This window comes from Notothenia coriiceps, unplaced genomic scaffold, assembly GCF_000735185.1.
Source record: "Notothenia coriiceps isolate Sejong01 unplaced genomic scaffold, NC01 NC01_scaffold00036822, whole genome shotgun sequence".
Lineage (NCBI taxonomy): Eukaryota > Metazoa > Chordata > Actinopteri > Perciformes > Nototheniidae > Notothenia > Notothenia coriiceps.
This window is the reverse complement of record NW_011369523.1, coordinates 164044-178695: the sequence shown is the minus strand read 5'-3', so window position 1 is coordinate 178695 and position 14652 is coordinate 164044. Positions and strand designations below refer to the sequence as shown.

General features: G+C 39.3%; 3 protein-coding genes across 5 annotated transcripts; 2 read left to right on the top strand and 1 right to left on the bottom strand.

Moving 5' to 3' along the window:
- Window positions 1–3331: 3331 nt before the first annotated feature.
- On the bottom strand, window positions 3332–4849 carry LOC104964191 (stonustoxin subunit beta-like). Of its 2 annotated transcripts, XM_010792922.1 has the most exons (5): window positions 4787–4849; window positions 4534–4575; window positions 4353–4415; window positions 4108–4250; window positions 3332–4035 (listed from the first exon to the last, which is right to left on the bottom strand). In XM_010792922.1, the coding sequence occupies exons 1-5, from the start codon at window positions 4836–4838 to the stop codon at window positions 3619–3621; spliced, it is 717 nt and encodes a 238-aa protein (XP_010791224.1). In that variant the 5' UTR covers window positions 4839–4849; the 3' UTR covers window positions 3332–3618. The 2 variants fall into 2 exon arrangements, with proteins under 2 accessions (XP_010791224.1, XP_010791225.1); XM_010792923.1 differs by lacking the exons at window positions 4353–4415; window positions 4534–4575 and having other exon boundaries at window positions 4108–4307; window positions 4787–4847.
- Window positions 4850–6439: 1590 nt separating this feature from the next.
- Window positions 6440–11499, top strand: LOC104964190 (stonustoxin subunit beta-like). The gene is made up of 6 exons (XM_010792921.1): window positions 6440–6454; window positions 7247–7421; window positions 9443–9475; window positions 10023–10085; window positions 10179–10321; window positions 10631–11499. The coding sequence occupies exons 2-6, from the start codon at window positions 7373–7375 to the stop codon at window positions 11057–11059; spliced, it is 717 nt and encodes a 238-aa protein (XP_010791223.1). The 5' UTR covers window positions 6440–6454; window positions 7247–7372; the 3' UTR covers window positions 11060–11499.
- A 401-nt stretch (window positions 11500–11900) lies between these two features.
- LOC104964189 (tripartite motif-containing protein 16-like protein) lies at window positions 11901–13776 on the top strand. Of its 2 annotated transcripts, none has more exons than XM_010792920.1 (5): window positions 11901–12042; window positions 12661–12697; window positions 12780–12842; window positions 12939–13078; window positions 13178–13776. In XM_010792920.1, the coding sequence occupies exons 2-5, from the start codon at window positions 12664–12666 to the stop codon at window positions 13586–13588; spliced, it is 648 nt and encodes a 215-aa protein (XP_010791222.1). In that variant the 5' UTR covers window positions 11901–12042; window positions 12661–12663; the 3' UTR covers window positions 13589–13776. The 2 variants fall into 2 exon arrangements, with proteins under 2 accessions (XP_010791222.1, XP_010791221.1); XM_010792919.1 differs by having other exon boundaries at window positions 12656–12697.
- The last annotated feature ends 876 nt before the right edge of the window (window positions 13777–14652 follow it).

The window sequence follows — 14652 nt, the reverse complement described above, 5'->3', positions numbered from 1 at the left end:
TGCCGACTCCTTCGTCATGTCGGTGGTGTCGCAATCGATTCCGTTGAGGTGGCGATGCAGAATGCCACGGCAACATAGGCCTCCCCTCTACTCTCTCTCTCGCGCTTTCCCCCCCCTCCTCTCTACACTTATCCCAAAGGACTATTTCGACACCTCTCCCATCACGACGCTCCCCTCACCACTACGTGTTCGCGTGGACCCTCTGCTTATGCGATGGCCCCCACGGAAACAATGACACCTTAGCCACACGGACTGTCCGACAATAAACACAGTTCGGACGTGTTTGCATGTTATTAACGTGGGTACTAATGTCATTACCACTTATTATGTTGACATTTTATGGCTTTTTATGGTCGGCAGTGATTTCGCGTTAGGCAAAGTTAGTTCTCGTTGATGAATACTATACTGGGCCGCAGTTTACTGCTTACAAATTGGGAAACACTACATTATCACTGAGCACTGGAAATTCTTTTTTTCGACCAAAATTCTCGTCGGGAGTCCTTAACGCAGTACAAGGGGAAAAATACTTAAGGACCGGGAATACAGAGCCATTTTGTATAGTTTAGGATGTCAAGTGACAAAATTAACATTAAAGTTCGTTCACATTCGTATCTTACATCTCTTTTTCTTGGACGTCTACTACGAGAATTTCTATACTGACTAAAAGAACTTAATCCTTCTTCACATTATCATGACACTAGTCCTCTTAACCGTCCCCCCAACCAACCCCCCAATACCCCCACAACCCACCCCACCTCCTGCTGTAGTTTACCTATAGTAACAAAACTACTAAAACGTTAAATCAGAATAGGTAAAAATAACATAACATGCACATATATAAGAGGTCTATAAAAATATAAAAAAAATATGATGTCTATACACTTTATTTATCGGCTCTCATCAGCGCAATTTTAAATACCACATATATTATAACTTATTAAGATGTGTAAGAAGTACTCACAAAACAAATATCAGTAACTCGACATCGCTTCACAGCGATGACATAAGATAAATATAAAGAGAAACAAATAAAACCTTAAGAGAAAATTAATTTAATTATTAATGCCTGTCTCTCCACATATCACACTCCCCTCCACCATTCCTCTAAATGCCGATAAATAGCCGTCGCACATAAAACGTTGCACCCCTTGCAAGACAGTAGAAACCTCACTCAAGTCACTGTTTGTTTGTTTCCCCCTGTCTGTATTGTTTGTGTGTGCGTGGTGGCTGTCACTCCTGGCTCCCGGCTCAACCTCCACTCAGCTGCTGCAATCAGCTGTGCACCCTCCCCGACTACACACCTGCTTTCCATCAAGCCATTTACAACGGCATATCAACAGAGGCTCCACAACCTTTCTCCGCCAGATCGTCAAGTATCAGCCGTATCTCGCGTCTCCCCTCCGGTACACAGCACCGTAGTGTGGAGTTGCATTAGGTAACGCGAGATACGGCTGATACTTGCGCATTAGTTTCTGTTATGGATCAGTATCAACAGTCCTGCCAGTAACGTTACTATATTATCAATGCTACTTTAGTTATAGCCTGATATATGATAGCTAACTTCACAATGTTGTGATGTGACGTTAGCTAATATTCTGTAGCTAACGCCTGTCACTCACCAAGATAGCTGCCCAGTTCTCCACTGGTTCTCCTCACACCACAGCTCAATTTCTCTCCGATGGCCGTTATTTCTTCTAACCCTTGGCTGCTCCTGGTCTCTTGGACGCCCAGCAGGCTCATAATTAGAAGGTTGTGGTCCATCATATGCATTCGAATATTCATGTTCAACTTCTTCTGTGTCTTCTGTGTCGAAACTAGCATTGGGATCCATGTTTATTAATACGTTACACCGGCCGCTCTCCCCCTTGTTTCCCCCAAGTTACGTCACACGCGGGAGGTCACGTCCCGAGGCTTTTTTATGCGGAAGTGAACATTTCTTACAAAAACGACGCCAGATGTCACTGTAGTGTATATTTCTGTATATTTTTTAGAAAATCTAGAGTATTCATCATTTTCCTACACATTTATTCACAGGTGTGTGGAAGTTGCTCTTTAAAAATGACAAGTCCTTTTCTATAAGCTGTGCACCGTTATGGTGTAAATATATAACCTATCTACAAATTGAATCAAATATAAAAGTCAGCCGAATTACTATTGATACTGCAAGAGACGTATTGTGTGAAGAGAAATTGAAGATGTTGTTTAATTGCTGATATATTTATGATCCATGTCAGGGCCGGCCCCTAGCACTGGCGTTATAGATGTTCGCCTAGCGCGCCAGATCTGGGGAGGCGCTGCGCTGGTAGCTCTGGGAGGGAAACACATTTTTGTTGACCGTTGGTGCTCATCCTAATTTTTGGCCTTGATGTCAGAATATTCATAATTAAGTAAACGTAACACCCTTTTCACCCCGGTTACGCTTTTCATTTGCCCTGTACGATGGGCGCTGTAAGTGATGAAAGTGGGGGATATTGGTTTATCTGGCGCCAGCAGGGCGAGTGAGCGAGGGAGAGAGAAAAGGGCGCACCGGTACCTGCGCTGTTGTTATTAGAATCTGGTGCTAGCTCCTCTAACGGATAGAAGAAGAAGATGTTTCTACAATAATGTGGATGAGAGTCCTCTCCTGTCAGACTGAGAGGCTCAGTGAGGTAAAGGACTCTGAATGTTTTGATAGTTAACTTTAGTCTAAGTTATCTCAGTGGGTCTCAAACGGTTTGATCACAATTTATGTAAATACACATTTCCAAGGCACTCCTTTATAATTATTGGGATGAACAGGTTTGAAAGCATTCCAATGTATACTATAGGACAGTAAACCAAAAATATAGTTTAAAACTGGAGGGATAAAAAAATATGCATAAATAAATGTTAATTAGGTAAAATAAGATATGAATGAACAACAAAAATAAAACAAGTTACATTTATTTGTTATTGGCTATGGTAGGTTATTGGTTATGTTCATATACTTATTTGATTAATAAAATGTAAACCGATCGTTTTCATATGGGTGATTAGAGTTGTACCCCTAGATCTAGTGGTAATTCTGCTCAAAGTGCACAAGATTGAAGCATTTTACTTTAAAATGTTCAAAACAATCTTCCCAGGGGGGCATACCCCCGGACCCCCCTAGAGGATGTGACGTCCACCCCCCATTCTATTGCGTATTCCTTGGACACTCTATTGACCTTTATCTTTTCTATTGTACGATTCCCTGGCTGGGGCGCCAGCTAAAATCTTGCCGAGGGCTGCAAATTGTCTAGAGCCGGCCCTGTATACAGAGATGCTGTATGAGAAAACAATGTGAGTTTGGAAAATTGCACAATATAAATGTATTTTAGTATACCTCAACAATGGAATTATGATCAGTAGAAATGGCCATGACATGGGACCTTTAACATTCGCTTTCGACTAAATAACAGATCAACGATACACAAGAAAACTCGTACACATAGCAGCCCGTACACATAGCATAGCTATTCAATAATACGTGTTTCTTTGTACACACATTTTGATATAGAATAGTTGCATTAACTTAAAATATGTGTTGCAGTGAAACATATTTTAAGTTTTGGATAAGTAAGTTTAACTGGAAATGTAAGAAAACAGATATAGAAAACTCTACTCTCCATGTTTCACTAGGAAACATGAGGACTTTTGTCCCACCCAGAAGCCGGGCACCATCCTCCCTTTGAAGGAGCTCTCGATCCGGTGCAGCAGTCTCACTTCGCTCTCCTTTCCCTCCTTCTCTTCTTCTACTGCATAAAAACTCAGGACCCCAGCTGGCTGGTCGAGGTAAACCCCAATGGTGGTGCACTCGGGGATGTCCCAGATTTCTGAATTATTGCCATTGAACCACACCTGGTAGCGGCATCCACCCCACCCGAGAGCCCAGGACTTATCATTCTCTCCAAACCCACATTGTCCGTCGCTGCCCCTCCTCCCTGCCCCCTCGTAGGCGACTCCTGCGACCACCCATCCTGAGAACTTCACCTCCCAATAAGCTCGGAAACCAAAGATTCTCTCTTTGCAAAGAACCTTGAAGAGAAAAAGGATATTTCTTGATTGCAGGAAAAATGTACATCTGGATTTACTCTTGATAAACCCTACCTGGGGGGTATGCTCATATCTCTCTGGTCCATCCAGGACGGGACAGGTGACGTTATCAGTCATGCGTGACACCTTGGATCCACCCTCAGTAATCCACAGCATCTTATTGGCTGTCTTGTCATCCAGGGAAAGGTCGATCCAGTCTGAGGGATTTGGAAAATTTGCAGCAAAGACGGTCAGAAGGAGAAACTGTAATGTATCTGTCATGAGAGCAAACAAATACGTTTTTAAATGGTTGTTCCTACGTTTCAGAAGGTCAGCTCTGCATGTGGGCTCAGGGATGTTGGGCTCGTAGTCTGGGACTTTTTCTAAGAAGCAGAGGCATTGTCTTAGAAATCTTTTTTTAAAATACATTTTAAAAGGTAAGCTATCTGTGAGTTCACATTTAGAGATATATATTTTTCATGGTTTGCTAAAACATCATACCTGTTGGAGAGGCTGAATTTTTTTTTCTTTCAGGTTTTGTCCCTGTAATTATAAAACAATCAATATTAAGTTTGAAAACGTTTCGAAATGTAAAGTTAACAACTCTGCTCTCATTTCTAAACCTAAAAGAAATGTTTCTTACCATCAGTATGCACTTTATCTCAACAAAAGATTTGTTTTCTGGCAGATTAAACTCCAGGGTTCTGCATTATCAGGCATTATCTACTGAGGACTAGAAAAGGAGTTTACTCACCAGATTTTCCATTTGCTGGCATGATTCTCTGACTGGGAGCACTGGTTGGCATCTATAATCGCTTCTCTCTCTGCTGCAGTGAGGCAAATAGCTTCTTTATATACCCACAGGAAAGAGGGTATTAAAGTTTTTTGAGGCCCCCTGGGGCTCCCTCAGAGAAATTTTGGTAAGCTATGCAGAGGTAATTAGCTCAATAATAGGCGTGCTTCTGAGCCAAACCAGGATATTCAGATCAGCGCCTGATCAGCGCCAACACATGACCAGCTGACCCATATTTATCTTTGTCGTTCTGAATTTGTTGCTACAATTGTTCTGTCATCGTTTTGTCATCATACTCACATCTTTGAAGTTGATACCTGTGCAGGAATGTGGTCATCCTTCACAGACGAGAGGGGTCACGCAAGACTGGAGGAACATCTTAACGCCACATCTTTGGTGGAGAGAAGAGAAAGCTGGACGACAGAGAGGTCATCTTTCTTAATTCACTTTTTAAGGAGAGAACTTTAAGGTAAAGATTTACATTTTTTTATAATTACATTACATGTTACTTGTTAGACGCTTTTATCCAAAGCGACTTACATACTCAATACTGTGGCCAATCCCCACAGGAGCAATTTGGGGTGAAGTGTCTTGCCCAGGGACACAACGACATGCTGACTGCAGTGGGGTTTGAACCTGACCCCCTGACCCCCACCACCAAGGCTCTATCCACTGCGCCACACGCCTCCCTATAATGTTACTGACTTGCTCTGTTATGTCTTTTAATAATCTTAAGGTATGAAGTAAATGCTTCTTTGCTCCTTTGACAAAGTAATATATAAACTGTTCTATAGAGATTCCCCGGGTTTGGTAAAGTTAATAATTGGTCATTCATAAGCATCTCCTGAATGTGTATTGAGTGGTGACATTGTCATTTTTTATAATTTTTTGTAAAAGTAGAAAAAGTTCTAAACTATTTAAAAATGATTACCCGTTGTTCTGTGGTTTGTTTGTTTTTAATGTGGAAACAACCTTTTTACGGAACATTTAACAGTGGAATCATAAGTGATTTAGTCTTAATTATCATTTAACTTTGAATTTTTCCTTTGTACGTTTTATGATAAAGATTGTCAATAGACTCTCTTGGCGTTTCTAAAACTGAAGTCATGACCTTGACTGTGCACACAGCTTGGCCTTTGTGGTGTAGATCATTTGTCTGTCAGCATTGGTTTGAAAGCCACTTGGCCACTTGGCCCCCAGTTTCTGATCCACGAGATACGATTGAAGGAATTCAGATTCCCTCACGCGAACCCGTCACCGACACTCTGCCTCTCATTTATTTTCTATGTATCACTGGCAATCTTAGACAGTTCGGTCACTATAGCTCCCGCTATTTACTGTTTAGTATGTTGGTTGCCCGCCAGACATTTACTTGGGCAGGCAGGACAACTAGAAGGTTGGGGCAGCCTTGACTAGTTGGCTGTTTGCCGGGACCGTAAACACCTGAGCTCCCGGCTCACAGCGGGAAACAAATCACAGGAAAGGGGTTTATGACCTGCGACATACTTTTCTTTTGACCCTGGCCATGGGTATAAAGGCACTTGTAATAGTTTATGGTTGATGCAATAATGCATGTCAAGTCCATAGCTATGGAGGTATGACGACCTAAGGTTCCTCAAGGCAAAGAAGGTAAATAGGTTATACAGTTGTATGTAATTTGGACTGCTTGTTCTAAGTATAGTATATTTTAAATGTATATTCAAATGCATGGTTATGGCAGTACAGTATATATATATATATANATCATCTTAATATATTGTTGTTGTATTGTTATATAGAAAATCTTCATCATCCACACTTAGAGGACAAACTGTCTTTGTCAACTTGCATACATAATGTTACACTTTCAGTGATTTAAATATTTTCACTTAATTCCTAATGTTAACAACCAGATATTTTATAATTTTCAGAATTGGAACCCTATGAATGAAAAGTGAATGTTGCCTTACTCAGCCAAAATTATTCTAAAAAATTATCAAAAAGCACATGAGTAAATACCACATTGCATCACATTTTGATATCGAACAAAGTTACAAATACACATTTGCTGCTGCTAGGCCCCACACAGCTTCACCAGGAAACAAACATATCTTTGAAGTCTTATACGCAGAATTCATGTGCTTGCATGTCCGTGTGGTTGTGTTTGCATAGACCAATAATCCTGTCCACCATCAATGCATCAATGCTGTCACTGTGCAATGTGGAGGGATCATTGGTTGTGATGCAGTGGGAGGGGGCGTGGTTTACTTGGTACCAGGGGGTGTACTTCAGATATCGAAGCATCCATGCAACCTTTTTAAGGAAAAACATACAGCTCCAATTACAAGCTTCCATCCTCCCCCTCCTTTTCTATTGGAACATTTTATCTCACGTTCATGTCCACGCCAGCTCTAATTCCTCCACCTTTGTCCTGCATTAAAGGTATATAAGAGTGGCATTAAGTTGTCACGCAGTGGAGCCAAAAGAGACAGATCAAACTCAGAGGGACCGGTGACATCAGGCTCGAGACAGGCTCACCACAACAGCTTTAAAACCCTTTCATCAAGAATGCCAGCCACCAACAGAATCATTTCTGACAGCCGGATGGCAGATAAAGGTGAAATGATTTCCTATATTTTTCCATTTTTAATAATTTGTTTGAGTACAGTAAATTCAAATTTGAAATGTTTTCCTGCTAAATGTCATCCATTTCTTAGCACATCCTAAATTCCTGAAAAATTAATTAATTTTCTGGTAAATTAAGCCTTTAAGTAATATGTCAGCATATCTTAGTAGGCGCTAATGCAGCAATTATGATCAGCAATGCTTTAAATGTACTGATTCAAGTACCCCAACCTTACTGTGACTGCAACAGCTTTTATTATCCTCCGAGGCATATCCTGAGTGAATGGGTCACTAGAGTTAATGTCTGTATGGATAGCGCAATATTTCACAGGCCGATTTCATGCTTGTCGTTATGAGGGGCCTTTAATGGTTTTACTGCCTGGGAGCAAGGGTCTGTAAGCGTCAACATCATCTGCATTAAACAAGATTTAACGTGTATTCAAATGTTGTATGTGTAGTGTAATACCATCTTGAAAATGGGTGACATTCAGCGGGATTGTAGCTCAATAATGTCAGCTTACAGACTGTTTTATCATGACAACAGAGGAAAACAATCTCATATGAACCTGTCAAATAACTTTCAGAGGAGTACCTTGTATACTTTGCAGTTACTGATGTTAAATTTTTTATAATTATCATCTTTTTAGCCATAGAAATCTAGCCTTTTGCCTGTTCAACACAACATAGTCCGAATAAAATGTGTGTTTCTTCTAACACCTAAAATGAGCGTTATCACCATAAAAACAGACACAGTTAGATCCTTGCGTAATCATTAAAAAAAAACAATTCAACTCCTGTCACTTTCCTAACAAGCCCGATGGCCTCAGAGGGAGTTCAAAGCTACTTTAGAGCTTAAATGTTTTGTATGGTGTCATCTTGTAATGAGGGCAGACAAAGCAGTTCGTTTTCATCACAGCTATATTCAGACATGTGGCCTAACATTCTCTCATGGCCCATCATCCTTCCGTCAACAGAGAAATAAATATCATCTCATATCCAAGTCTCAAGTGGCTTTAAAATAACTGTCAAATTTGAAAAAGGCGAATAATCATAACAACACGCAAAACATAACTTCATTTTCAAACTTTTTTATTTTTTTTCACTCGTCAAGAAAAACTTGAGTTGTGTTCTGATGGGTTGCCAATGTGTGAATAATAAGATGGTTTATTTTGGAGATGTGTTGATATAAATAAAACTCATTACTTATGTTAGTTGACGCTGACATCTTAATGCTGCCCGGATTAGGTGTCTCCTCCTCTTGATCTCAGTCCGTAACAACAAACGGGTCACTGAATGCTTGTACAAGTATTCCTTACAAAATTGGCATCAGGTCAGAGCTTGAAATGCAACTGTTATCCATCAGCTATTAGTTCAAGGAAAGTTGCTACACAATACGCCGCCTGTTATCAACCCTAATTTGAAATCTAAATGTTAGCAGACTTAATTATCTTCTGTCTGCATTATAAGCTCCCTTTATTAAAAAATAGCCCCCTTATCAAATGTATGAATAAATGTGATACAATCTATTATCCTCACATTAACTCTATTGCAAAACAGCTGTGTTTCATTTAGGCCAACATTAAATGAAATTTGTCACTTTTTTTGATGGGTTTACTCAACTCTCCTAGTTGTTGTTTACCTCAATAAACAAATACTCGATCTACATCCCCAATTTATCGGATTTGTGCAAGTAGATCATATTTCTTCTCATCTGATAAACTGCTCTGAGCTTCATGCAGCGCTCCACTGTGACTGAGGCTTACCCACCTCCAACATTTGAGGTGTCTTGTTAATCCTAACTGCCTGGCATGAATCAGCCACTGGCTCCAGAAAGTTGCTGATGAGCCGGCAGAGGCAGATGGTTTCTAAGTATACACCCTTTTGCACTTCATCACCTGTTGGGACACACCTGACATGTACTCTTTCCGATATTATTTATAACAGCCCAGTATCAAACTCATTATACAGAATGTTGCACTTTCTCAAATTGTTGTTCTTTCTTTTTTTCTGCAGAAAAAAAAGTTAAAAAGGACAACTCACCAACAGGTAATTTAATTAATTTTTTTTATTATAAATGATTATTATTAACATTATTATTATTATTATTATTATTATTAGTAGTAGTAGTAGTAGTAGTAGTAGTAGCAGTCGTTTTGTTAATTAATAAACAAATATGATTCATTATCATTTTTCTTCATTATTATTATTATTATGAATAGTAGTAGTAGTAGTAGTCGTTTTATTAATAAACAAATATTATTTATGAACATTTTTCTTTATTATTTTTTTAACGTTTTTTTTATTATTATTTGATTGAATTATTATTACTTTTTAAATGGTTTCAATGGATAATATTCTCAAATATTTTGTATCTAGCTATATGGTAATTTCCAACTATTAATCAACAGACACAAGAGACATAACATGAGACATTTAATTTAACTCAAAATTAGACACCTTATTACAGGCAATCAATCAAAGTCATATCAGGCTTGTGCTTTTTAATTATTGCGCGAATACAGATTACAAATGCAATCCGTCTCCAGTTTCCATTACCTTATCTGACCTTGTTTTTCTGTCACCTGCTCCTCAGAGAATGTCCCCTTCTATGAGCCAAACACCCCCGAGCCTAAATGCAGAGCTGATCTTATAAAACGTAAGATTGTCACTCAAGTTTTTAATCTTTCACAATTTTTCATTAAAAAAAGGTTTAATTTTTTGGCATTTATTTCTGTTGTTTTGTTCCCAGACTGGTTCAACCTTTCTTTTGATGACAAGACAGCCAATAAGATGCTGTGGATCGGAGAGCAGGGTGCTAAGGTGGCCCGAATGACCGATGACATCACTTGTCCCGTCTTGGATAGACCAGAGCGATATGAGTATTCTCCACAGGTGAAGATGCACTTATTTTTGTTTGAAATAATGCAATTTAATTTCTCCTGATGTTCAATATGGTGTGAAATAAGATAAGGGTGTATAATACTGTCATCCCCCTGCCATAGCCATTAATATGATTGTAAAACCCAGGCAACGGGACTCTCTACTTGAGGGCTGTCCCGTGTGTTTATTTAAATCCTGATGCAGCTGGTTTGGCATTGCAAGTCGGAGTACTCTGAATTCTCCTGCCCGGCAGCTGTAATAAATCACAGGTTATGTTGGATTGCCACTGAGTCACATTCATTCCCATCCACGTTTCCAAAGGTTCTTTGCAAAGAGGGAATCCTGGGTGTCCGAGCCTACTGGGAAATCGAATACTCAGGGTGGGTCGTGATCGGGGTCGCGTACGAACGAGCAGGAAGGAGGAACAGCGACGGATCCTGTGGCCTGGGAGAGAACGAGGAGTCATGGGGTCTGGGCTGGAGCGGTTCTAGCTATAACACCTGGCACAACGGCTCCTTTGTAGAGATCCTGGATGTTCCCAAGTACACAACAATTGGTGTTTACCTTGACCAGCCTGCCGGTATCCTCAATTTCTATGGTGTGGATGAGGTGAAGGAGGGAGAGGAAAACACAGGAGAAAAGGAGGTTTACACTTTGCAACAGATCAGGAGCCCCTTTGAGCAGAAAATGATACCTGGTTTCTGGGTAGGGCCGCAGTCACACTGCTCTATCAAAAAGAAGGAGGAATAAATGTCAGAATCAACATTACAATATCATATCTGAATATTGATGATTAAGAGAGAGAAGTTAAACTACCTTTAATATTAAAGCTACAGTTATTGCAGCTTTAAACACAAAATGACAAATTACATTAGAATACTAGCATTAGTGCACATGAGATGTATTCCTTATATTCAGTATCTCTTAGATATATACAGTAGTTAGGGTTGTACATTTCAGGTAAGGCAACAAAGTGCAATCAGGTGCGTGGGGTTCACCTTTGACCTACATGTACCGCTCCTTTGGACTTTCCTGTCACCACTGGACCACTCGAGGTTTATACTGATATATTTATATGTATTTTTATTCCTCCATTGTTAATGTTTGCTAATAATGTATAGGGTTACATGGTTTGAATGTTTGCTATATGTAAAGTTTGAATAAATAATAAAACACTGAGTGGGACATAATTTGCCTTGTTTGGTTTCTTAAAAAAGTAGTGTTGCAAGCATTCATATATTAGATTACTTAAACAATACACTGATAATAGGGTTATTCCGATTTCAACAATAACATTTGTATTTCCTTAAGGTTAGCTGTTAGCATACATATACCTACAAAGCTGCTGATGTCATATTCTAATTGACGAAAACAAATCAGCGATGATGCTCTTGATGCAGGGCTTGGTAACACACATGATACTCTTTTACAAACAGACTTCTAATGTTTCAAATGTGTCCAGTGTCTGTTTTTAGCCTCACATAAATCTATATGACACAGCCAAGTGCGTACCCTCATATAGCCCCTGCCAAATAATGTTCCATTAACCTTAAATACCCCGTCAGACGCTCCTCAACGCCGCTGAATCATATTTACTGAGGGTATAAAAGTCGAGTGGAAGACTTGCACTCTTCATATTGTGTAAGCAAATGGAAATGGATTATTAAAACCCAGCTAAAAGATGCCCACTACACCCAAGTCTGCCATAATCATCTCAGAGAGCAACAAACCAGGTACAATGACTTTGTAGCATGAAAATATTGTTCATTAAATGAAATGCATTAGCATTATTAAAAACATGTATAAGCTCTTTTAACATTCATTACCACTGCCGGACTTTTCTTGGATTATGGTAGCTGCCTTGTCAAACACTGTATTACATTTAAGGCATGTACTGTATGTCTTAAATCCCTCATGGTGTAGTGTAAGCAACAGATGGGTTTAATACCAAAATGAAGCATGTCAAAACACATACATATGAGTGTTAAATATTTTAATACCTTTAAATAGCATGTGTTTTGATTTTTTTTCAAAAGAGATGTGAAGTTCAAAATATTTGAATTAAATAAATGGAAAAAAATAAATGGAAAAAAGGGGAGGGGGGATTTTAACTTCACCTGTTGCAGTGATATTAATGAACGGAAGTTGATGGTGCAACCTTTTCAGAATAAGATACCAATGTAAACTACAATTTTGAAACTCTTTATGAACTTATAATTTCAAAAATGTACGAGACAATTGTTCCTAATATTTATTAATCATTTAAATTCTATACTTTCTGAAAGAAGAATCCATAATACTGAGATCTATTTTTCATTGTTTAACCTTTGGTCTTAACCTTTTTAGGCCAGAAAATGAATTACAACAAGAAAAAGAAGACAATTCAAGGTAATTGTCCTGATACATGCTTTAATGCTCTTTATGATGTGAATATTAGTTTGTATTTTCAACCATTTTTCTTTCCGTACAGAAAAAGTTCCTGTTTATGAGGCGGACATCCCAGAGCCAACATGCAGAGCCGAGCTATTGAAGTGTACGAGCAGATTTATTTTCAAACAATTGAATGTTTAGCACTTTTGTCCAGGATTTAATTAACGAAAACTGCATTTGCTTTATTTTCCTCCTACAGACTGGAAGAATTTTTCTTTGGATGATAAGACTGCCAACAAGCTTTTGTGGATTTCCGACAATGGGTCTAAAGTGTTACGTAGGACTGAGGAGGTTTGTCCTGTCCTGGATAGATCAGAGAGATACGAGTACTCTCCACAGGTGACTCAGAAAATAATAGAAAATACAGTGACAGGCTTGTAAAGAAACACATGGTTTGTTTGTTGTAACTGTTGTTTATTTTTTGTTATTTCTTAAAAGGTTTTGTGCAAAGAGTCTATTTGGAACATGAGGGCTTATTGGGAGGTAGACTACGACGGGTGGGTGGCGGTCGGAGCCACCTATGAAGGAGCAGCAAGGAGAGCAAACTCCGGGCAGAGCGGCCTGGGGGAGAATGAAGAGTCCTGGGGTCTGTGTTGGTCAGGCACACAATACCAGATCTGGTTCAACAGTGTAAACGAAGAAATATTAGATATCCCGTACAGCTCCACCATTGGAGTTTACGTGGACCAGCCTGCAGGGATTATCAGCTTTTATGTTGTGACCGGTGAGGGGCCAGAAAAGGAGGTCAAGCTATTGCAAAAAATTACCACCACTCTTAAGGAAAATATTCTTCCAGGTTTCTGGATGGGAATGCAGTCCTCATGCACAATAGTGAAGAGACCAGAATGAATTGCTAAAGCTGAAACTGATCAAATTCATTGATGACATCAACGGTTTTGATACTTAAATGTCAACTTTTGCATATATTCCTGTACATCTTATTTTAATACCTTAAAGGTGGCCCAGCTAGACATTTTTGGTTCTAAAAACATTCTGAGAATGTTACAGTCATTGTTCTAGGAAGGTTTTCAGCGGGAAATTTTTGTTTGGTTCCCAGAACGTTCTTCTGAAAGGTAGGATAACGTTCTCTAAAAACATTCTTAAAATGTTTGGTGATAACATTGTTGGAACATTATGCCCTCCTATTCTTAAAACGTTTTCAGCGGGAAGTTTTTGTTTGGTTCCCAGAATGTTCTTCTGAAAGGTAGATAACTACCTAGCTGCAAGTTAGATTTTTTATGTTGCCAGAATGTTATTGTTTTAGAGAAGGATAACATGGTTTATGTTAAAGAAATTATGCAAATGTTCTATGGTAACAATTTACTAAAATATGTTTACATTATTTGAACATGAAGACATAATATTCCTGTATTGTTCAACTCAAAATTCCTGGGTAAGTGGACTGACCACTGTGGTCATTAGGATGATTTTGATAGTTTACTTAACTATTGGAATTTGACTATTAATACATGTAAAAGGATGACACGGAATCAGCTGGAGAAAGTAACATTTGTTTATTAGAAAAGGCAAGTTGGGAGTGGAGGTTGGTTATGGCGGCAGTGGGAAACAGTTGTTCCAGGGTGGGTAGAGAGGCCTGGCTGGTCTTGGGAGTGTGGAAGGCCTTGGATTACTCCTGGGAGAGACACAAAAATCAGTGTGAGGCAAAAGCAGGCAAAGTTGTCAAAGAATATGCTGGTAAAAAGCTAGAGCGGCACGCAACAAACCGTTCACGGCAACAATCCGGGCAGGTTGCAGGTGTGGTTTGATTGGAGATTGCTGCCAGCTGTGTAGAGCATACCAGCAGGCAGAGAGAGAGACACACAGTAGAAAGAAACACATACAAACACTAACAGGGGTTTCAGGGACGGGCAGTGATAGTCGGTCCGTTCTTCTATATGTCTGTCTTTGGTTTT

What these genes read in the sequence shown, in the direction of transcription:
- LOC104964191 (XM_010792922.1), bottom strand. Translation starts at nt 4,838, where the DNA reads ATGCCAACCAGTGCTCCCAGTCAGAGAATCATGCCAGCAAATGGAAAA. An exon ending in AAATTCAGCCTCTCCAACAG is followed by an intron (nt 4,416 to 4,533) that starts GTATGATGTTTT and finishes TCTGCTTCTTAG; the next exon opens with AAAAAGTCCCAGACTACGAG. An exon ending in GATATGAGCATACCCCCCAG is followed by an intron (nt 4,036 to 4,107) that starts GTAGGGTTTATC and finishes TTTCTCTTCAAG; the next exon opens with GTTCTTTGCAAAGAGAGAAT.
- LOC104964190 (XM_010792921.1), top strand. Translation starts at nt 7,373, where the DNA reads ATGCCAGCCACCAACAGAATCATTTCTGACAGCCGGATGGCAGATAAA. An exon ending in CAGCCGGATGGCAGATAAAG is followed by an intron (nt 7,422 to 9,442) that starts GTGAAATGATTT and finishes TTTTTTCTGCAG; the next exon opens with AAAAAAAAGTTAAAAAGGAC. An exon ending in GATATGAGTATTCTCCACAG is followed by an intron (nt 10,322 to 10,630) that starts GTGAAGATGCAC and finishes ACGTTTCCAAAG; the next exon opens with GTTCTTTGCAAAGAGGGAAT.
- LOC104964189 (XM_010792919.1), top strand. Translation starts at nt 11,991, where the DNA reads ATGCCCACTACACCCAAGTCTGCCATAATCATCTCAGAGAGCAACAAA. An exon ending in GAAAAAGAAGACAATTCAAG is followed by an intron (nt 12,698 to 12,779) that starts GTAATTGTCCTG and finishes CTTTCCGTACAG; the next exon opens with AAAAAGTTCCTGTTTATGAG. An exon ending in GATACGAGTACTCTCCACAG is followed by an intron (nt 13,079 to 13,177) that starts GTGACTCAGAAA and finishes ATTTCTTAAAAG; the next exon opens with GTTTTGTGCAAAGAGTCTAT.